The sequence below is a fragment of the Gavialis gangeticus genome, unplaced genomic scaffold (assembly GCF_001723915.1).
Source record: "Gavialis gangeticus isolate Ggan-Ray unplaced genomic scaffold, GavGan_comp1, whole genome shotgun sequence".
In the NCBI taxonomy this organism is placed as follows: Eukaryota; Metazoa; Chordata; order Crocodylia; family Gavialidae; genus Gavialis; species Gavialis gangeticus.
The window spans coordinates 213,790,102-213,814,162 of NW_017729032.1; the positions used below are offsets into that span (position 1 = coordinate 213,790,102).

Here is a 24,061-nt window from a genome sequence, read left to right on the forward strand (position 1 = left end):
AGGATCTGGAACCAGCTTCCAAGTGAAGTGGTGCTGGCTCCTACCCTGGGGGCCTTTAAGAGGAGGTTAGATGTACACCTTGCTGGGGTCGTTTGACCCCAGTACTCTTTCCTGCCATGGCAGGGGGTCAGACTCAATGATCTGCTCAGGTCCCTTCCGACCCTACAAACTATGAAACTGTGAATTTGAGGAGATACTAAAAACATAAAAGGTAACAATTAAAATTTCTTTAAGTATGTTAGAAGCCAAAGACCTGCCAGGTCATTTGGACCTTTGGATGATCAGGGTGTAAAAGGATGACAGGGCTATTGCTGAGAAGCTAATGTGTTTTTTGCATCTGTTTTCAGTGTAGAAGATGTTAGGGAGATTCCCTCCCCAGATCCACTTCTCCCTAGGGACAAGTCTGGAGCTGACCCAAACTGAGGTTTCAATAGATGAGGTCATGGAGCAACTGATAAACTAAACAGTAGCAAATCACCAGGACCTGACGGCATTCACCCTAGAGTCCTGAAGCTCAGATTGGAAACTGCAGAACTCCTAACTGTAGTATGCAACATAGCACTGAAAAGAACCTCAGTACCAAAGGGCTGGAGAGCTGGCAGTCAGACTCCAAGGGCACCTATACATGCGATGGACCTCTGCTCTGATGTGTGCTAATTGATTCTGAAGCGTGCTAATTAGTGTGCTCCAGCAGCCTCTGCGTCGCATGTTTTCAGTATCCCCACATTTCAAAATGGCGCTAGGGGCACTTTAACTAAAGCTCCTTGAACAAGCTTTAGTTAAAGCGCCTCCACTGCCATTTTGAAGTGCAGGGACACTGAATACATGCAACTCTGCAGCCACTTTAATTAGAGCGGCTTAAACACCTCCCCACTCCCACCCTGGATTGTCTGTATAGATGGCCCAAGATTTTAAAAAGTGCTCTAGAGGGGACCCAGGGAGCTACAGGCCAGCGAGTCTAACTCCTGGTTCCTGGAAGATTGGTAGAAACAATAATAATGATGATAAAAAAGAGAAGGCACAGAGGAGGGCAATAAGGATGATTAGTGGTATGGAGGAACTTCCATATGAGGAGAGACTAAAGAGACTAAGCCTATTCAGTTTAGAAAAGAAACGCCTGAGGGAATGATAAAGGTTTACAAAATACTAGGTGATGAAGAAACAGTAAATAAGGACTTACTATTTGCTCTCTGTCGCAGTACAAGAACTAGGGGTTGTAAAATGGAACTAGTAGGCAGCAAGTTAAAAAATATCAAAAAAAAGTTATTTTTCACATGGTATGTAGGGTGGAACTCATTGTCACAAGATGTTGTGGAAGCTGGCAATTTAGCCAGATTCAGAAAAGGAGGAAAAGTGCATCAGTAGCTATTGAGCATAGGAGTTATGGGCCCCAGGCCATTAAATGCTGCAGCCTGCAAATGGGAGAGGAATGAGGGATAAATGCAGGTCATATCCCGTTCACTCCCCTTTCAGCATCCACTCTGCCACTGTAGGACACAGGATATTCGGCAAGATGGACCTGTGTCTACCTCAGTGAATGGCAGTGCTTATGATCTATTTCAGTTTCCACAGTTAAACTGTAGGTGGAGATCTGAATACCTCCATCTGTCTTTGTTTAAAGGTACAACTCACCTGAGTAATTATATTGACTGATTTTGTAAACAAACATGCAACAGCATCAATTACTGCTATTTCTCAGACATTTCTTTTTAAAGAAGCCTTTGGTAAATAAAGTGTCAAATTCTATTATTTCTTCTGTGCTTACCAAACATGTATTTCATATTTTAAAAACCATTAATTAACTCTTCCTAATACTGTACAAGGTTTTATTTTGGGTTTTTTAAGACAGCACTCACCTTCATAACTTTGTGCAAGATTATGACGTACAATATTCATAGGTTGATCAGGAAGATGTTTAGATGGTGACTGGCTGGCAGGTACTAAAGAGTTGGTGTAATGCCACTGGCACTCTCCACTTGACTGCAATGTACTCAAGAAAAAACGAGCTACTTCACAAGGTGATCCTTGAGACTGCCCAAATTTAGATGGCAGCATTTGCTTTTTGCTACTGAAGACATGAGAATCTACAGGAAAGTGTCCATAATGGTAAGAGAAAGGCAAACCATAAGAAGGGGTATATAAAATTTCACTGTTTTCTGAATGGATATTTTGTTCTTGAATCGTGGTAGCATTTGCTGTGGGGCTGGATCTCCAGCTTCCAGCCTGGCCATATTCCAGTTTCTCAGTTTGGAATGAGCTGTATGGCTGAAAAATAAAAATAAGAAAAGGCTTTAATGACTAACCTTGAAATGTATCAGCATAGCAGACAGATGCAGGAGTCTGTGACCTCATTAATAATAAAGTGATGGCATTGGGCTTACGTTAGCACGTTTATTTCACAGTAAAAGTAAAGTGCCATGTTCTCACTGTTTTACTGGGGTTTAAATCATGCTTTAATTATAAATAAGTCAGAAATGTAGCTTTGTTCTTTGTGAAGAAAAGCCTAAGTGCACAGTAAGAAATTTAATTTGGATAACTGCATTGTGCCTATCTGAAGTTCTTCCCTCTGTTTTTAATTAGAAGCAGTTTGGGAAGAGAGGCAAAGAATGCTACGCACTGGGTGCATCTACACGTGCGATTTATTCTGGAGTTGACTAATTGGCTCCACAATAAAGTGTCATCATCTACACATGCACAAATTAGGGCACAGTAAATTAATTAACTCTGCCATAGGATAGTAGTGTCTGGGACAAGTGCTATCCTATGGCAAAGTAATTTATGCCGCTGGAATGCACGTGTAGACAGTGACTGCCTGCTAGCTAGCCCCACATTGTAGGGCCCTCATGCCCATCCAGCCCCTCCACTGCCCAACCACCACCTGGAACCTGGGGCTGAACCCCCCAGGCTCTCTGCCAGCCTGGGGGTGCTCCCAGCTCAAATTGCTGCGATCCCAGGAGCACATGTAAACATAGTGCCCAGGAGCAGCCGACTCCAGTGTGAACTGCGCCAGAATTTATTGTGCTGGGGTAATTGTACGTGTAGATCTATCCACTAGTAACTGTTGCTACACTTTGTACAACGATTTATGTACTACACATAAGAGATAGCTGCATTTCAGAAGTAGATCTATGTTCTTTTAGCACCTACAGAATATGCTGTGTAAATATAATACAATATCATTATGTTACTGAATAAAAGGTTGTAAAAAACAGTTTTGATGTAATGGAAAAATAATAAAGCACATCCTACTGTAAGAAGGTAACAAATAAGTTTGCATAGTCAACGTTCAGATAGTCCATAACTCTCTGAATGTAGTTGGCATCACAGGATATAAGCCTGTATTGAAGAACAGGAATCCTTGGATAAGTGAAGCTTCAGAGTATTATTGATTGGCCTTATTTAAAAGATTGTTTGTTAACATGGGAAGCTTTGGAATAACAAGTCTAGATCTATTCTCTGTCAGCTGTATACGATAATACTCTTTTTCTTTAAGTCCAAGTGTCTGATTAGCACTCACTGTAAGAAATGAAATGCATGTGCTAGATCTAATTGTTACTGTGTAAGGAAAACACCTAGTTCAGGGGTGGGCAATTATTTCAGCTGTCACTTAATGAGTTTTGGTGGGCTGTCAAGGGCCACACATACAAAATCTTTCAGAAGATATTATTTTAATAAATTATAGATAAAAAACAAATCATATACAAAAAATCAAGCCTCTACTGTAACATTTTAATTTTATTTAAAAAAATATTTTTGTCTTGATTAATGTTTTTTGAGTAGTGTATATAGATGAGATTGCATAATAGCTCAAAATAAAGTCTTAATCTTGTATATTGTGTGTGGGTGTATGTGGGGGGCTACCCACACACCAGGTTCCAGGAGCTGGCTGGAGGTGCAGGGGAGTGTGTGCAGCAGAGCTCACCTGGGCTGTACAGGTGCAGTCTGCCCCCCAACTCCGACCCATGTCTGCCCCTGCAGCACTCTGCATGGGGCTGAGCCCCACCCTTTCCCACCTGTGCCATGGGCTCCCACGCCCCAGCCCCAGCCAGCATGCACAGCTTTCCAGCAGAGCTTCTGGTGCAGCTGTAGCTGCCCGGGTATTGTTTGGCTTCCCCCACCTCCAGCAGCTCCTCTTCCTCTTGCCCCTGCTGCACCATTCCAGACAGCAGGCAGTGCAGGGAAGCGATGGAGACACATGCTGGGCAGCAGACGTGCAGCCAGGCAGGGGGGGAAACTGTAGTTGTCAGGCTTCTGCCCCAGTGTGTGGGGCTTCCGCTTCAGGCCACTTTCCACCCACTCTGCCTGCCCAGTGCAATGAGCATCCACCTGTGGGTGGCCAAGTGGGTGGAAGGTAGCTAGAGCTGGAGCCCTGCATGCTGGGGCAGAAGCCTCCTGACTGCAATTTCCCCCCTCTGCCTAGCTGGGCATCTGTTGCCTGGCATTTGTCCCCATTGCTTCCCCACACTACCTGTTGCCTGGAGCAGCATAGCAAGTGTAGGAGGAGGTGCTGCTTGAGGCAGAAGGAGCCAAGCAGTACCTGGGCTGCCAAGTTGCACTGAGAGCAGTCCCACCAGGAAGCTGTGTGTCTTGGCCAGTACCAGGGCAGGTAGGAATGTGGCACAGACTGCCTTGGGCAAAGCTTGGCCCTGTGCAGAGTGCCACAGACTGGATCCAATGGCAGGTCAGATCCAGCCCACAGACTGTATTTTGCCCAGCCTGACCTAGTTCTTAGTAGATTCATCTACAGATCCTGAACTAACTTATGAAGGAAGTGCATCACTTTTCCCGTTTTTCCCAAGGTGGGAAAATGAGGCACAGAGAGATTAAGTGTTTGGCCCAAGATCACCCCACAAGCTAGCGGCAGAATGAAGGCACTGAACTTTGGTCTCCTACATCTCAGTCCAGGTCTCTGTCCACTAAATGAGTGTTCCCCTTCCCCTCTCTCCTCAAGCTTTCTGCTATGTAAAGGAATTGCCAACATTTGTTTGGTATTCTTTGTAAACAAAAATGAGTGTCTGGGGTATGAAACACCAGCTCAGTTTACCACATAGCATCTTTCCTGTTATATGGTTTTCCTTTTTTTTACTAAGATTAAGTTTAATCTTTCAAGTAAATTGAGACCCCAAATTCTCAAGCTTTTGAATGCTAGTTAATAACCTCATTATCATTAAATGTTTCTCTTTCTGTTGCAATATTTGTACAATGATACCTCCCAAGAAAGGACAAGCCCCATGTTAACTCTGAGTATCCAGGACATTCTTTACAGAAGAGCATATTATATTCAATCTAATAGCAAGTATATCTCAAGTCATTACCACAAACACACTGTTGTCACTTTATTTGGCAGTTAAATGTTTCTGAAAGGGTTACCTGTTGTGGGTAAGGAGTTGTTCTGAGTTTTGCCTTCATCTTGTTACTCTTGGGTTTTACTATTTTCCTTGTTTCTTGTGAGGTAGACATTGAGTTTCTGCATGAAAACTGTGACTTAGAAATGGTAACCTGGTCCAGTGATAACTGAAGGTCCTTGTACTCGATATCTCTGCAAAAGAATCATTGTGATGAATTAACTATATTAAGGTATTCCACAAATTAAAAATAGCTTAATTTGACAATTTGTTTGCTTCACAATGTTTTCATTTCTAACTATTCCAGTTTTTCATTTAAACTTCAGTGGTAGGCAGGCAAGTTGAGAGGGGTAGATGGAACACTGGGCGTGACCTGAATGAAGTGGACTGTGAGCACTCCATAGGGAACAGGATTTGGACTTTCATAATAGATAACACTGGGTGTGTCTACACATGCGTTTATACGTGCCTAAACTTAATGCACATTAGCTAAATGCACATTAAGGTGATTTAGGTGTGTGTCTAAGGTGATTTAGGCATGCACTAAGGAGCATTAATGTGGGTGTGCAGACTGACTTGGGATTCAAGTTAGTCCCAAGTCAGTGGACACACACTAAGTTAATACATATTAGCATGTCTACATGTTCACTAATGCAATTTAGCTATTCACACATAAACTTGATACCTGCTTTATGCAGATATCAGATTTAGGCTCAAAGGGCATTTTTACACACGTGAATGCTGCAGCACCAGGCACTTTTCAAAGTGCCTGGTGCTGCAATGCTTACAGTTGCATAAGCAATGAGATGTGTGTCAGCACTGAGAAAATGGTGGCAGTGGGCTTTTGAATGAAAACACATTGGAGGTGTGTTAGTTCAAAAGTGCAGTGCCACCATTTTCTGCACACTGACATGCATTTTGCTGCTTATATAACTGCACATGGCGTAGCACAGTTTGCCTCATCTTGCGTGTGGAGCAGACTTGAGTCTGCCCTGAAGCAGCAGATCTCCGGTGCATCACGGGACAGAAAAGTATGTGTTTATATGCCCAAATAACCTAAAATTGCCATTTTTAAGATGCATTAAGGGTGCGCACGTGTAGACACATGACTTTAATGCACCTTAAATTGGGCTAAGATACATTAGATGCACACGTGTAGACATCAATGTCAGAACCTAGGTTGTGCTGATGCTTCTTTTCCTTTTTTTTTTAAAGCCATCCTTGTACTGCTTGCCTTTGGGGACTACAGGAGATGATCAAGCAGGAGGGCACAGATTAGTTCAATGCTCCCCCATCCTCCTGAGCCAGACGATGACCTCTTTGATGCATTTAAGCATGGACACTGAGGAAAAGGAATCATTCTCCTTTTCAGCATCATCTGCTGCAACTCAGCCACAGAGTCAACCTGCAGAGTTAATTCCATAGAGAGGTCTGTGTTTTCTGGGCTCTGCCTATTCAATAGCAGATTTTTGGATATTTGAAGCAAGAGACAGAAAATAAGAATAATTAAAACTAAACTGCATGAGCTGTGGGAGCTTATCTTGCATTTACTGATGCTGCTCTGATTTTAAAAATCCTTTTGGTTTTAACAGAAATTACATGGAAGGGCATGAGGAAATATAAGCTGAAAATCTACAACATAAATAATCAGCACAAAGCCTGAATTTTACAGATGAGTGGCATTTGCAGTATGAATTTTACAGCACTCAGTTAAAAGAATAACTAGGAAAATGTATTCTCTCTTATCCCATAGCTGGAAGCCATTTCTGTCAGTTACGTAGAACCAAATCCTGCCCACAAACATGCTGTTTTAACCCTGGTAGTGCTCCTTCTAGCAGCTGGTCACTTGGCAGGCTGCTCTGTTCAGTCCCACTATGTCCCAGGGGCTTTTAAGCCCCTTTGGTCTAAGCTGGCTGCAGCTCTTTCCCCTTGTCCTCTCCAGCACACTTCTAGGATGCTGGTCCCCAGAAGGAAATGAGAGCTTTCAGCCTAACTGCCCTCAGCTCTTACAAGCACTATTGACCCTCCTAGACTCCCAGGAGCTTAGGCACATGCTTTCCTACAATTCCACCCCAGTGGGCACTCTTATTTAACTCTACATGTCCACAGGATGGATGCGGCACATAAAATACAGGAGTTCACACGTGTGTAGAGGTTTACATAGGATACTAAAACAATTTACTCTCTTTTTTTTAATGATTTGAGAAATATGCAGATCTACACAAAAATAGTAAACCCTGGATGTGGTTCCCTGCTTCACTTTTCTCATCACTCTAGGCAATTCTTTAGTGTCTCAGGTCAAGGCTTTCTGGAAGCAACCAGCATTCAGTGAAGCCTGCCCTCTGAATCATGGAGCCTTAATTTTCTGCTCCAAATTGACCAGAGTTAAACAGGACTCCACCTTGCTACAGAGGCTTGCTTCTCTTCTTGCCTCCTGTCCCAACATCTCTTTAAGACACCTACTGTTTAGTTAGTGCACAGTGGTTAAGAACAACCATTCTACATTGTCCCTAGTCTGGAAGAGATATGCTAGAGCCCCTGTCAGCCTATGGTAGGCTCCACATCTAAACAGCATTCCAGAATACAGCAGCGTCATGACAACTTTTAACTTCACCTAGAATTTGTAAACTGTGCTTAGATCAATCCCATCACATATGTGCCAGTTTAATGAGTTACTACCTAGACCAGGGGTGGGCAATTATTTGGGCCCATGAGCCAATTCCCTCTTGGTTGAGCCACAATATGCTCCCTGCACATCCCTGCCCACAGAACGAGGGCTCTGCCCTGGCCCCAGCCTTGCACTGTTGCTATCCCGCGATCCTGGGGTCTCCATGAAGGCTGGCCAGGAGCCATGCAGGCAGGGTGCTTGGCTGGCCAGGCTGGTGGGGAGCTACATCTGGGGTTGGGGCCAGGCTGGGGCTGGGATCTTGGAGCAGTGACAGCACAGCGCTGTGGCCAGGGCAGAGCCGCAATCCACTCCCTGCATGCCTGTGCCAACAGAACCTGTGCCTGTCACAGGGGCACAAAGGCAGGGGATCATGGTTCTGCCCTGGCTCTGGGCTGTTACTGCCCCAAGGTTCTGGGGTATTCCCAGCCCCAGATGCCCATCTCGCTCCCAGATGCTGCTCCCCACCTGCCTATGGTCCCATCCCAGCTGCCTGGCCAAGCGCATCACTGGGGTGTGAAGTGGGGTGTGAGGTGAGCAGGCTGAAGTGCCCAGACTGCAGGGTGGGATCCGGCAGCCACAGCTGGAAGGAGCTGGGGCTCCCAGGAAATAGAGTCCGGCCATCATACCACCTCAGCCCTGCTGCACGCCTGCAGGACTGGTCACATGCTCCATGGCCTGGGCTGCCTCTCATGCTTGGGTCGGGTAGGACCAAGGGACCTGCTGCTGAACAAAATCCCTCAGTGGGCTGTGTTTTGCCCACCCCTGACCTGGCCATTTGGCTCTACTTAGGTGTGCAACTTTAAGTAAGTGACTAAATGCTTCTATATCTCAGTTTCTCATCTGTGAAGTGGGACTGCCTTTCTCCCACCATTTATCTGTCTGATTGATTTAAACTGCAAACTCTTCAGGACAGTGGCTGTTTTTCGCTATTTTTTGGTGCAGGACCATGCACAAATGGGGCCCAGGTCTCAAATGCAGCTTCCAGGCTTAGGTGATTACCAGTAAGCTGACCCATTTCATCATAAAATCTCTGGAATCCTCCATGATGCAAGGTAATGGTATGTAAATGTAATCATAAGGTGCACAAACTAATCTGGTCCAATGTGCTATTTACAGGTACTGTAAGCAAAAGGAGAAGCCGAAAAATGGATCTCTCTCTCTCTCTCTCTCTCTCTCTCTCTCTCTCTCTGTGTGTGTGTGTGTGTGTGTGTGTGTGTGTGTGTATACACACACATATGTGGGGATACCAGAAGAAATTCCTACAAAAAAATTTAATACAGGTTTTAATCCATAATAATTTAAATACCAATAACATGTAAGGTTACAAAATATTTTGACTTACGTAAGGACATAATTGACACTCACTATGCAGTGAGGCCGTGATGAACGGCTGTTATGTACAATGGTGGCATAGCTCTGTACCCAAACCCAGCCTCCATGCTTAGACAGCAGTCGATAGTACTTGGTTGTGACTTGGCCTTTCACCAACACTGTGAACATAATGCAAAAAGTATTTCACGTTGACTGATCTACGAACACAGCTCGCAGTGATTTGTTTGTAAACAGGAAGATTTCCCCTTGTAACACTGAACTTCAGGGGACTTCTCTGCAAAGATGTGTACCCCCGTCCTTCACATAGTTTCTCTGTCTTTTACATTACTTTTTAAAAATACTTTATTACATACCATTTTTACCCTCTCTATCTCCACCTTACCCTGCACTTGTACACTAGCAACTCTACAAATCACTCTTTTAGAACAAACCTTCTAATCTTTAGGGTGCTCTTAAAATATATATATTGGTAAGTAGCAGGTTCAAAGACTATTTAGAAATGGATACAACTGTTTTTATTTTAAACTTTTACTAAAGCTTTTAGGAACAGCTGAAATCAATTGAAAGATTATTGGGCATTCCCAGTACATTTTGAGTTCGTTCTTTTTCCTGTCTATAATGTCAGCTGTCTGGTTTGCTTTATTTAAAACATGAAACAAGTTTATTTTTAACATGGAAAAATTAAAGCAAAATTTCTTTGCTCTTTTAACTGTATGTTCAAGAACAACAAGGTAGACAGAGTTATTGGAGAGATCCTACTGCAAGTGTAAATCCTCTAAACCCCTGGCTTAGGTTCTCTGTGAACAGGGATGTTTTTGGCATTGGGCTAAGCTATAATAGGAGATGAGTAGAATTTCCAAATATTTAATCTGGCCTATTTCTCCACAAATCTCTCTGGTTCAGTGCCAGGCATTTATGTACTGATTCATAAGAGAATAACTCCTGCTGTTGAATATTCCCTTCTCTTGCCTCACCCTAAAGCACACAATGAGAAGCTTCATCTGAATCCTTTTCTATACAAATCATTATTTACTTTAAATTATGGAAGGAAAAAGCAGTGCTTTATGTTCAAACCAACCCAAGAAAAAGTGTAATCAGTGGCAGCATCTCCCTGTAGCCTTGTGTGGGAAGAATGATGAAGTACTAGGGATGGCTTCTTACCTAACGCAAGGTCTGACCTGTACATCACTGTGCTGAATGGCAAAGCTTACAATGAAGTGATTTCCATTTTACTCAGCTGGTGAGGGCTCAGGCCCATAAGAGGCTAGGATGAATGATGAAGATTACTGCATGCCAATGGTAGAGGAGAAAATGACCACACGAAATAAAAGTTTATGGTCTCATATAATGCCCTCTATTTTTAAAGGGTCTTTTTGGTAGGGGAGACATTCAATATAGGGATGTATAGCATAGCACAGGATCCTTTTTTTACTTTTCTGTTGCTAGTTAATTACATGGTTGTCACTCTCTGGACTAACTGCACGATTTTGTAATGTGGATAATATTCAGATGCTGCAGTGACATTCACAGTGTCAATAACCAGTTGGAGAGATTGGCAAGACCTATTATACATTAGAACTTTTCTCCTTTGTACTGCCAAACTTATGCTTGTGGTGTGTCATCTCACATTAAAGACTCCTCTTGCATTCATCTACACAGGTAGCTATTAATTATACTTCTCTTCAAATTAAGGCAGGCTTGCCTCGCTTCAGAGAATCCCCTGAAGCATGACTTTAGGAAGGACTTTTTGTCTATGGAATCAGTTCTTGTACTAAACTAATAAGTCCACAAGATAACTAGTAACATCCTCTGATAGGACAACCAAAAATTTATCATGAAAGATGCCAAGCTAACCACTATGCTTACTTCAAAAACTTTTAAATCCTGTTTGCATTTTGATCTTGTGTTTTTTTTTTTTTGACCTACCGTGGTTTTGTGGTTCTCTGAAAAAAGTGGGAGTCAACCTTTTTGCCACAGGTTGGTCCCCTGACTTAAAACACAGATTAATCTTAAATGAGTATACTACCTTTAATTCAAAGGTCAGTGTCTTCAGTTTCAGTTTCAGACTGGGTTACAATCTTCATTTTACTGGCTTTAACATTTGATGTTACAACTACAATTTAATGCCAATCTCTATTATGGTACAAAGTAGGATTTACAGCCAAATCTAAATCTCCATGCACCATAGTTACTTGTACCCCAAACAAAGCCTCACAAATGACAGTTCCCTTTTGGTTTCGATCTTCTAACAAGCATTTTTTAAAGGGCTCTGAGTTTTTCCAATACTAAATTCCTGTGCCTTAGTCTCTTTAATGCTCAGATTTGTTTTATGCTGAATTCAAACTGTTCAGCCATGTAATTTTCCAAAATGTAAGTTAGTAGGGCACCTCCTGCCTTATTTATCCATCACAGAGCATTTCCATGTATGTCAGGAATTGTTTTGTGGTTCACTCTAGTTTCCCATGTGTCCCTTCTGTTGCTTTAGGTCTTTTGTTAAGACAGCATTTTAAAAGAGTTGAATAAATTGAGGACTGAATGCTCCATTTTCACCTCCTGATTATATATGAGCAGCATTTCTCTAGAGCTCTTTCTTTGTGTCCCTAGACTTTTGACAGTCTCTGAGGAAAATATGACCTTGGACAAAGGATAGGAGCTGTGTTTTAAATCAGTTTGCTTTTGACCCTGCATTAAGGTACCTGGTTAACTGCTGATTGAGAAACTTTTTTTCTGGGAGTAAGATGTATCTTTATCAAGGCTGTTTTGTGCAAGCCCTGACTCCTTGATGCCCTTTGTTACAACCAGTAGGTTAGGATTCAGCAGCCTTCACTCCTCACTGTTCTGCCATTTGTGAATGACTGCTTCTCTGTGGTGCTTCCTTGACTATTTTTTGCCATCTCATCTGTCATAAATGGGTATTTCAGAGGGCTCGGTAAATCCCATTGGACTGCAGCAGTTGTCAGTCTCTCCTTAAGGCCACAGCTACAGAGAAATTGGCTTTTTAATCCTGTACTTGCAGTAACTGTTTTAGCTTCTCTGTATCTCATATCTTGCCAATTAGCTAGATCCAGGCACTAAGCTCAATGGTTAGTGAATGATACCCTACAAGAACAGGAACCCTATGAAGTTTTTGAGCCATCTCAAAAACCAGTAATGTTGGAAGCCTTCATTACTACAGCCGCAAAAGGAGACTCAATGCTGTGTGTAGAGTTTAACCTACTGTGCTACTGGGTATTGTGTGTATGCGGGCTGAATTCCAGGGAAATAGCCAAGTGGTGAAGGTATGTCAGCAGCTGGGGCTGGTACCCAGTAGGTGCATCTACACAAGATAACTGCACAGTACCCTAATTCTACTGCGCAGTAGTGTTCAGGGCAAAAACTGTGCTAATACTCTGCTCCGTAGTAGTATTGGGCTACTGTGCAGTTAGTGTAACTAAAAAGCCACGCAGTGGTGCCAGTTCCTGCACATTGATTTAGTACTGGGTTTTACAAGTACTAAACTTAGTGTGCAGTAACTACACAGCACATTAATGACCATGTGGATGTGCCCAGTTTATCCTGACCAAGAAATCCTTGCTGTACAGCAAGCGTTATGTATGTACACTCGTGTTAGTGAAATACATGCAACATTCTAAAACTTCTAGACCTTTTTCTTAAAAGCTTTAGCAAGCCACTCAGTGTTTAAAACAGAAAACTTTTTTTGCCAGTGCATACTTCACAAGTATTCACATCTATTATTTTTACTGCAGCTTGCTATTCTTGTTGCACACTTTTTACCTTGTTTCTCTTTTTGTTTTCTTTATTGCTCTCTGTCATGCTTGATGCAAAGTTCAACTACTTTAGTTTTTTATTTTTCTTTGGAAGAGCAATTGATTATCTTAGTGCATGGTTTTCTTTTTTTAATTCCCTTATTAGGTGTAAGATATTTCTTTCCAGATTTCACCATCAGGTGACACTTAATCATCAGACTGTTTTGTAGAATGCTACGTTGTGCAAATTCAGACCTTGCCAACCTTTTACTGTTCATACTCATCAGACATCTGCTGGTAGATGATGGGGGAGTTGTAACAGTGCTCTCCAGAGGCACAGAAGTTTGTACATTTTACATCTGTTTTAATAATTCTTACAACTTGCTCTTCTGATTATGCTTTTACACTGTTCCTGTTGCTGCTGAAGCATTAACTATTACTTTTTCTTCTTAGCTTTTGGGTACTTTAATTCTTCCAAGCCCTTTCACATATCTGTCTCTCTCAGATTGATCCTTCAGTTTCTAAACTTTGTAACAGCTTATTTATATAATTGGTTATAGCATCCAAACCAATGTTTTTAATTAAATAGCCATGCTTTGTCTCTGCATTTAAAGCTCCAATTGTATATCAGTCGAATCCTATTTACAAAAGTTGGCTCTAAGTATCAACCTATTGTGTTCCAATGCCAGCATATTGCTAGCAGTTGTAAGATCTGTGACTGTGTTTTTAAAATTAGTTGGATTTTTTTTTTCAAAAGATGATCATAGTTTCAACAGAATTCTTTATATTCTAAGTGATCTAGGTCTTTCAAATAGTATCACTGATAACAGTGAGTAGTCAAATATAGAAAAGCACAAAAGATACATACAGGATTTGGTCTTATTCGTAAAAGAGGAAACTGAAAATAAGAGTTATTAGGAAATAGTGTGATTTAACAGGTCTGAGCTTCTACCAATGCTTTATTAAATCACATCATTTAGGGTCAGTTTTTCTTTTTTCCCCATACGTAAATCCAATTAGACTCAGTAGAACTTGGTGTTTAGCCATTCAGCAGTGACATTTTCCAAGTACAATAAGTTTATTTTCTGATAGTCTTTTTTAATTCCAGACCTTCTTCATTAACATCATATAGTAAGGTAAGGCATAGACTCCCTTCTTCAGAGAAGGTCACGGTTATTTTAACTCTAAGGCAGCAATCTGGAACATAATTCACTAACAATAATTTCTAGATTTCCTTTCAGCATTTGTTTGTTTGTTTTAGTACAGCACAGACTGTAGAGGACTGAGCCAAACCCAGAGAATTTTTCTATTCCCCCGGTTTGCTTCTCAAATGAATGTGCTACTGACTAAACTACTTCCCAAATCCAGATGTTTAAAGATGTGATTACTTTCTCTGTTGGCAAATGTAGAATTACTAAATGTATCTCTTCTTCTTGAGAAAAAAGCTTTGCAAACCTCACCCACATGCTATTCATGAACACAGATCTAACGATTTTTCTGTTTTACTTTTGTCACTTCAAATCTAGGCTGTTTATTAGAAACAAGTTCTCAGGGTATCAGTGACTGTCATATACCTCGTCCTTTTTAAAAAAACCGGCAGAGACCAGTAAGAAACAGCTTTTTCCAAGAGTTCAGTGCTCAGAATCAGGTCCAGATTTTCAAAAGGGCTCAGCTCCAGTTCAGCTAGCAAAATAAAGCAGCCACACACATTAGCCAAAGAAAAAGCAGGGTGAGTGCCAAGTCCATTTGCAAATCTGACCATTCAATTATATGCCTAAACAGGAGCAGAGTGCTTCTGAAAATCTAGTCCCAATCAGAGGGGATGGGCGCTTGAAAATATGGCCCTTTCAACTTTGTTTTGCTTGCCTTGAAGTGCATGTTGCTTCCTCACTCTACCTGGTAAGCTAAAAGCTTGAGTCAATCATTTATTTTACTTACAGAGGTGGTGAGCATATCGTAAATGGAACACATCACAGCCATGGACATGGTGGTAGAGAGTTTTCTCTATCAGGTCTTGGGGCTCATATCCAGTTAATTCAGTCACCCTAGAAAAGGAAGACTGACTAATAAGCTGCATCTCTAGAGATATTCAGTTTCATTAAACTAATATTGATTTTGCCAGCTAATCAAGTGCTAAAAGGCTGCAGGACAAAATGTTGGTTTTGGAAACTGAGAACCATAATCTTTACAAGAAATTAAAACTTTTGAACTCCAGCCAAAGCCAGTGAGCACTGCTGTACACACTAGACTGACTCAGAGACAGGCAGGAGAAAGAGTCCATTAACTTATTTCAGCTCTAGGCTTTTGCTAAATTTATTTTATCAGCATCATCCTTGGAGCTACTAACATGAGTGATTCTCTGCACAAAGATCCAGTTGATGAGCTGTTCATAAAACAGTAAAGTGACTTTTTTGTACTGCTGACAAATTTTCATTTGCCTTTGCAGGTGTATGAGCATAGTAGAAATGATCAGTCTATGGGGACTATGATTACAGTCTATAAATAAATTCAAGCTAATGTCTAAAGGAAGGCAGGGGATTATTCCAGCTTGGAAGAGGGAAGGACAAGGCACAATGGCCAGAAGCAAAGGAAGGAAAATGTTTAAGATAGACATTACACAAATTTCTTACCACTGAGCCACACAACAGGGGAAACCAAGTGGATTCAGTGGCCAGTATCCTCTGTCAGGGGAAGGTACAAAAAGCTCAGTAATGAGCAGTTCTAGGACTAGTCATGCAAAATGCAAAGTAAAAGCAAACTCTGTGACCTATATACTCTTGCCTGCCCCTGCTGCCTTATGGCAAAATATGCTCTGAAGTACTCCCCATGGCTTATCCACAGTCAGGTTTATGTCAAATATTGGTGGGGTTTGCTTTACAGCAGCCCATTTCCCTCACTAAGGACAGAATGGAGGCACTGCATTCAGTTTCAAAGCCTAGCGGAGGAATCCTGTTGAATACACAGGGTCTTTTACAGTGTGCATTATCAGGTTTTACTGATCTCTACTTTGTTACCATTGTATCTTTTTGTTTTCTTTCCCCTTAGTGCTAAATATGCATTGCCTGCCCCTGAAATGAAGCAGGGTTTTTCATTTACTTCTTTTCTGACATAGGGAAGAGACACGGTGTACCTTTTATGCATTTAGACTCTATCGAGGGAGTTGTAAAGAAACAAGGTTTTCCAGGGTCTTATCATTCACATGTGCACTAATTACTCCACAAAGACCCCCCACTCCCACATATGTCAATGATCTTTCTGTCTGAGAAGGACTTGGGTATTTTTTCCTTAAGAATTATCAGTGCTGCTCTGTAATGACATAAGATGCAATTCTCTCTTTCTTTGAGCGGTAGAGTGTGTGTGTCACATCCACAGCACTCTATTATCTCACAAAACTTAGGACCCAAATTCTCATTTCTGCATGATGGCCCATGGCTTTTCAGCCACTTCAGGCATACAATCTGTTCACATATCATTTTCACCATACTTTGGATTTCAGTGTGCTTAAAATGGAGAGCCATTTCATGTGGTTTCCTTGCTTGAATGATGACTTACAGGTGGGCTCAAACCCAAATTCTGGATCTGAACAACTCCTTCTTTTGTGTCTACATCCTAGCCTTACAGATGTCCCTACCATAGGCTGAACAAAAGCCCTGGATATGAGCACACCCAGAGTTTTGAAAAGTTTGAATTTATCTCTTAACTTCTGCAGCATGAACAAATTAACTGAAAATAGTTCTGGTTGGTATCTTGAGATGTAACAATTGCTCTGCATATGTGAAAAGAGAAATCAGAAAGAGGAATAGAGCTGGCTCAAATGATCAATCCAGGACTCCTTAAAGTCCTGGCAATAATGGATGCATCCATTGAAGTAGTCCCAGAACACTTCCAAAGGAAAGGACTGGTCTCTCTCTATTCTGATTACCTCAGTTACATTAAATCCTGAACAAGACCTTTTGTCCAGAAGAATGAAGTGTCTATGACATTTGTTTCTGGTGCATGTGTCTGTCTACTTCTACTGTTACAACTGAAGGCTTGTTTATAGCTTTCTCTGTGTGGACATACCAATGGTGGGATGTGCCAGAAACACCATCCAGTCTAAAGTATGTTCAAATGTATGCTGGAAGCAATCATAATTTGGATAGCCAGGCTGCCGTGCACTGCTACTGATGGTTAATATTTCAGAATGTCATATCTGTGGGACAGGGACAGCACCCCATGCCTCTTCATGGGAGCAGTGCTAAGCTGTGCCTTTCTCAAGGGTGTAACAGCACCTTTTGCCTTCCAGCACCTCTGGACATACTACCTCTTCTGACAACTTTTATATCTTCAGGTAACTCCATATGGACACAGCTCTTCCTTTTCCTCCTCTACCTTAGCCTTGCTGTGCAAGGGCATGCTGCAGAGTCTTTTATGCTGAATCATAACTGTGGTGTGGTTTAAAACAAATCCCCACAAAAAAGATTCTGAAAAAACTCATATACTTCAGCAGTTGACCCTTAGGCCTCAATGTCCTAGATGGGAGAAAGCATGCTTTTGTATTGCCCCACAACACTTCCAAATGTCATGGAAACTAACCTATTTTCACCATTAAGCAGAAATGTTGTCTCTGCTCCTTGCCATTCCAGCATATCTAGTGGTGAAGAGATGAAACAATTATACTGCTTAAAAGGTGGAAAGATAGGAGTCGTCACCACTTGCAAGTGAACATCAGCTCATCCACTGTAACTGTTTTATCTGTCTGTTCCTATCCCACAGTACGTAAAACTAAACAGCAATAATAAACCCTGATGGATGGCAAATTATTGCAACATATCTTCTATGTATTATAGCACAGAGTGGACTGACAACATAGTTACCATGGTAGAGCTGAATTTGTGGTAAGTTTCCCCCACTCAAAGCAGTTAAACTGTTTTGGGTGCCCACAACCCTTGGGAAGTGATACAGTATGTCAAGTCTTGTTCTATACTCTTGGAACAACTTTTGAAGAACCACATCTCTGTCAACAGGCAAACCTATCAGACAGTCTATGAATTTGATTGAATGAATGAAGGCTCTTCCCTTGGGCTATGCCTCAGCCTGAACTATGCTGGAGGGTGGAACATGTTGGAAAGGGATAATTTTGTAACTTATTTTTTTTGAGCCCTGGATTTGTACTTTTCCATTGCCCACAGGGGAGGTCTTGCAAGCATCCACATGGGCTATATCTGAAAAGTATGGTCCTTCCTTCCTTCTCATGTCCTTGAGAAAAGGTATTTAGCAGAATTTGCAGAGTCGTTGGAATCTGACATGGTCACCCTGTGAGCACTTTTGATATGGCCTGAAAAGTATGGTGAGATGATCTAACTCCCATTTCTCATAAATTCAGGCAGGGCTTATGCACTGGCCAATTCTCCATCTGCTCCAATGTTTCTTATTTTACCAAGAAGACATGAAGTCTTGTTTTTATAGCTTTTTAAAATTTATTGTCACTCATATCTTTTCATAAACAAGCAGTTTGGGTTAGGGTTAGAGACATCAGAAAAGCATGCTGGTTTCATGATTAAGGTTCTGGACTAGAATTCAGGAGACTGAGTTTGCTTCCTCACTCTGCCACAGAGTTTCTGTGTGACCTTAGCAAGCTGCTTCATCTTTGTACCTTGGCTCCCCACCTATAAAATATGGATACTAATGCTTTTCTTCTTTCCCCTTCTCTCCGGCCCCCACCTTTTGTCCATTTTGCTTAATCTTCAGGGCATGAACTGTTTTCCTATACATTTGTGCATGGCCCAATACAATGAGGCCTCAGGACATGACTGTAATACAGATTATTATAGGTTATATACTATTATTGGACTTATTTTCTGAGTAGCTTTCAAAGTCTCACATACTCTTTGTGCTCAAACTCAATTTTAATTCATTTTTTGTATATTTTGATGTTTTTAGAAATCCATGTAGTTTATGATAATATTTAACTTTCAAATATTTTAAAATAGAAACCAAATAGTTTTGCTTACCTGGAATCTAGGAATATTAGTTTTAAGTCCAGGCTTGCTCTGAACATGAACATGTTACTGTGAAGCTTGATCTCAGTGATTGCACTGGGAGGTAAAGACTGACCTACAGCCACCAGTCCTACAATTTGGTAACAGGAATCATACAAGGACATATCCAGCATATACTGCCTTATCTTCAAGTAGCCACTGCAGTGGATCACCTGGCACGGAAAGAAAGCATACTAGCCATCTGTTGGTAATGGCAGAGATCTTAAAGGTTAAAGGAGCATCTTTTTCAATTATGACACAAACCCCTTTCTCTTCATAACTCCATTTGTCTAGCTGGATAGTTTATTAAGGCTCCCAGGTTGATTAATTTGTAAGTAGAGGTAGAGTTATTCTGTCTGTTTGTCCCATTGCCGACACTACATGGTAATCAGCTGAGAAAATGTGAGGGCCCTGGGGCCATGTGGCTTCATTTCTAGTTTATACTTTAAACTAAGTTTCTTTCATATACATTTAAGGTAGATGCAAAGAGACAGTTGCTGTATATTAACCAAATAATCTTAGATGTGCTTTTAATGGTAGCTTAACCAGGTAACAGACATACACGTATACCAATACACACTTTGAGATGCTGCTGAAAAACAGATATACTTTGAAAATATACTAGTTATGAACAGATCCTACTTACAAATTATTAAATACATACTTAGAAACATTAAACAGTTGACCTTTTTCAATTGCTTTTAAATACCACCCTTTTGGCAAGTTAACGCCAGTGATTTTGTAGTAAATCCATTCTGACACATTTACAATTCCAGTTGATGACAGTGAGGGTTGCATAGGTATATCTCATGTTAGATTTTGTGCTAAAGGAAGGCAATTTGGGGCAATCAAAGGAAGAAACAAATGCTCCTAGAAATTGAAGGAGCATAAATATTGTTAATTTCTGAACACTGCTCCTTAGCTGTGCATGCTTCTGCAATGCTCAATTCCAAAGAGATGTTAACAAAGGGTACTACAGGTATCAACAAAGCAATCTATGTGACCCTCAGCTTTTATCTGTACTGTTTGTTTCAACTCAAATAGTCATTCAGTGAAAAGTAGTATATGTCCATGGTCCTCAGCACTCCTTGACAATCCCTTGAATACACAGCTGAAAATAAATTAATCATATAGTTCTATTCAACAATCAATTAATATATCAGCCAACATAACCATAGAGTCAAAGTTGCCCAAAAGAACCTTCTTATTTGTCTTCCCTTTCACTCTGGCTATTCAGGTAATAGTTTTCAAAGCATTCAGGGCTGGAATTACTTCTGTGAAAACAATATTAAACTAGCAACAAGTGCTCTAAAAATCTTATTTTTACACGTCATGATCATATATTACTGTGATCATATTGCATCAAGGGACACAGTGTGAAATGATTCTCCCTACTTGCAAATCATAACCAAAGCAGCAATAAAGGATGACACAACTGTCTGTTCCATTTTTTTTTAAACAGAGTTCAGTTAAATTGTAGGATACAATATTCTGCATCCTTGGGTAGTTGCTCATCTAAGGCTACATGGAATCCAGTTGAATTGTTCCAGTTTAACTGAGTAAAAGCATGTCTGTACCTTGGACACATGCTAATGGAATAGCAAAACACTGACAGACTTTTTCTTTTGCTTTTGAAGGAATCTGAATGAATTATTCTTCATTAGGACTGCATGTGCAGAGCCTTTTTTCTCTAGTATTTAAGTAGCTGAAGTGTATTGTTAGCATATAGGACAGTACATTTGCAGTTCAAAGTTGAAAATAAATAAAATGACAGCCCTTACTATAGTCCATGTTTTAGTACAGTAAATCATTAAAACTGTAATGCTCAATCTTTTGGCCCCATGGGTGGCCTTGAGCCAGTGCCCAGACCGGACTTCCAGGGTTCCTGTCCAGATCAGGCCCCACACTGCTCAGATCCAACCTTGCCCTGCTCTGACCCCCTCTTGCCCCACCAAGCATGCCAAATCTAGCATATAGGGCCATGTTATCCAGGCCACAGGGCTTCCCACAGATCCAGAAATCTAGCAGGTGGGGACTTGCAATTAACACTGCCACCACTCCCTTGCGGCCACATTTTTGGACTCGTGGGGAGCCTGGTGGCCAAGGTGACATGGATTCGTGGTACATAGCATTGAAGTAATGTATGCAGAAGGGTGATCAATAAACCTGACAATACAGCAGACCTGACTTTTGAATGTCTGCAGCATATCAGGAAGCTGTAATCTGATACCCTTACTCATACTAAACAACTCAGTAAATAATCCCTTTCGAGTCTATCAGAATTGCCTAAAAATGAGTATCAGGATTTAGCCCATTACTTCAGGGTGTATGACTGCATTAATTAGAGAATGCACAATCAGCAATGGCATTGTTCAAATGTGTTCTGATTCTTTTCAGCAGCAGGCTACTTTTTAAACTCCCTGTATAAAAATAAAACCTGCTATTCTTTGAACACAGAAAGACACATTACCTTGTAGCCACTGCATGTCAAACCTGCATTTCTCTTGGCCAAGACGCATTTCATTCGTAGGAAAAAAGATCTCTCTATTTCATACTCTGAAAGCATAAATCCATACAGTTCAGTTATTAATACAGACATTTCCAAAATTCCTTCCTTTAATTTACATGATATTTCCACCATCTAGATTAACCTTTCATTGAGTAGGACAAAAGGAGAAGGCTACAGGTATATGGCTGTTACCCACATTTTTCCTTCTTCAGTGACCAAGGTAGCTCTGCCAGAGGGGGGTGACAGCACATTTCTTTGTAAAGGCTAGTGGAGTAGGTAATGTTAGGCATCCATGTTTCTCCTGTCAAGATCTTTCTAACAAGCAACCATATCTTTGCTAACTAAAGGACAGGCTTTCTAAATTTGCTCTTGAATACTGTATGATCTAAAGGTAGTGGGTAGTTTAATATTCAAGCTCTTGAAAGAAGCTAAAGGACAGGAAACAACAAAAAAGTTAATAATCTTGCAATCCTGGTGTAGACTGCCACTCACTAAACCAAAAATTTGCAAACCTAAGCATTTTGTAAAATTACCATCTATTTAGTTTACTGACAGACAAGATCTTCTTGTTAGATGACGTTAAGCAAATATCTTTTAATGGAAAACTTTACTGTTTTTTTAAAATTAATTTAAAAAATAAATCATTCTCATGTGTATAAATATTTTCTCTTTAAAATCCTCATGCAGCAATATTTTTGAGAAAAGGCTATTATTCCAATGAATCTAGAGGCAGGGGATAGTTCCAAAAGCTGCCATTCTGATATGCGGTGCCAATACTGGAAATCTCCAACGGGGAAAGGAATCTCCCTTTGAACTTCAACGGATATAGACACCAGGAAGCTCTCATCAGTTTTAAAATAAGTTTCAGAGCACGCAGATTTCTTCCCACCCATAGGGCTGGATCCAAATTCCAGTGAGTGTTTCTATAGACTTGGGGGGCTTTGCATCTAGCTCTTAATTTATAGCTCTAGCAATGAGCCTTTATCTGATTGGACTGCAGAATTATATTTCCCAATTTTTACGCATCTGTCATCCAATTAACATCTCTTTTAGTCATATATTTGCAGTGGCTTTAGCCTCATACCATTATATAAAAAATTATTCTCTATCATATTTTGAGTTTAAAAATCCTATGCAGCACCTACTAAAGAAGGAAGTATTGCTCCTATTAGTGCTATGCTTCAGGGATAAACTGCAATAAAGAATGAGTTTTGCTTTGGACACATCTTCCATTTATCTTCCTAATGCAAATGACTTTGTAGTGGGAAACCACTAGCCTATCTACTTTAATTTTATAAATACAAACTATTAAGGAGGATACTCTAAAGTATGGGAGAACAATCTCATCATTAAAGCCTAGTATGATGAGTTGGGGATCTGGGTTTAGTTTGTGGCTCTGGTACAGACTCCCTCTATTACCTAGGATGAACTATATATATTCTCTGCCTCAATTCCCTACCTGTAACTAAGATTAAAATCTATCTTGCCTATCAGGATTTTAAGGATGAATATACTCTTGATAATGATGTTATAAAGCATTCCAAGTACTTGGATGGATGGATATCAATTTTTATGACCTAAATTCTGTAAAGAGATGAGGGATCGAACTGGAAGTTTCTTCAACTTCACAAGTAGTCCTGTGCTAACATGCACCTTCAGGGAGCTTTTTTCTTTCCCTGCCTCCCTTTAAACATTATTTATTAAAACATGCAACAAACTGCTATAGGAATCTTTTCTTGTTGCTCCAGCCTTTCAGTTCCCTCAGAAACAGGTTTGGTGTATGCACAAGTTTAAAGACTTTGATTGGCCTTCTGGAGTCTGCAAAACTAGCATGGTGTCCAACTAGTACAGTAGTGGCTTTCCCCCTTCCTCAGTGTTCAAAGTCTTCAGTCTCTCAAGTCTTGTGATGAGGTATGTGAGAGAAAGAGAGAAAAAGTTTCTTTTCCAGCAAATTCCTGGGAAGTCCATCAGGTTCCCAAGAATCTTTTTTTTTTATCTTTTTGCTTGTGGAACTTGATAGTCAGCTTTTCTCACATTATTCCCCATACTTTTGCGTACCCTTGTGTTTGACATACAGGGCGTGTCCAGACAAGCGCACATGTGCCTCTTGCCCCATCCCAAACCCCTTTGAGGTGGGGCAAGAAGCACATGTGGGAATGAAAAAATGGACTCTGTGCTGCAAAAACCGGAGTTTAAAAAAGCAGGGCAGGACATGGTCCCAGACTGTGCCCTGAGGCAACCAAAGGCTGGTCCTCCACGGAGACCCTCTGGCTGCCAAAGAGTCTCTGTGTTTGGCCCCTTGCCCTGGTGCTGAAACACACGGCCTGCCAGGCAGCTTGTTCAGCACCAGGGCTCCAGTGCCAGTAAGGGGTCGGAGGGGCTGGAGGAGTGGGGAGGGTAGGGCTAGGATTCAGAGTGACTGAGACAAATTGGAGGACCGA

The 24,061-nt window shown here is 41.1% G+C and overlaps 1 protein-coding gene across 1 annotated transcript in view; it reads right to left on the reverse strand.

The window, feature by feature from the left end:
• Window positions 1–24,061, reverse strand: part of SIM2 (single-minded family bHLH transcription factor 2) — an 85,878-nt gene that overhangs the window by 26,906 nt on the left and 34,911 nt on the right. Inside the window, exons 4-9 of the mRNA XM_019524394.1 lie at window positions 21,582–21,667; window positions 19,085–19,284; window positions 15,030–15,136; window positions 9,356–9,503; window positions 5,371–5,539; window positions 1,857–2,265 (exon numbers count right to left, since the gene is read on the reverse strand). Coding sequence (XP_019379939.1) covers window positions 1,857–2,265; window positions 5,371–5,539; window positions 9,356–9,503; window positions 15,030–15,136; window positions 19,085–19,284; window positions 21,582–21,667 — 1,119 coding nt within the window. The remainder of the gene's footprint in view (window positions 1–1,856; window positions 2,266–5,370; window positions 5,540–9,355; window positions 9,504–15,029; window positions 15,137–19,084; window positions 19,285–21,581; window positions 21,668–24,061) is intronic.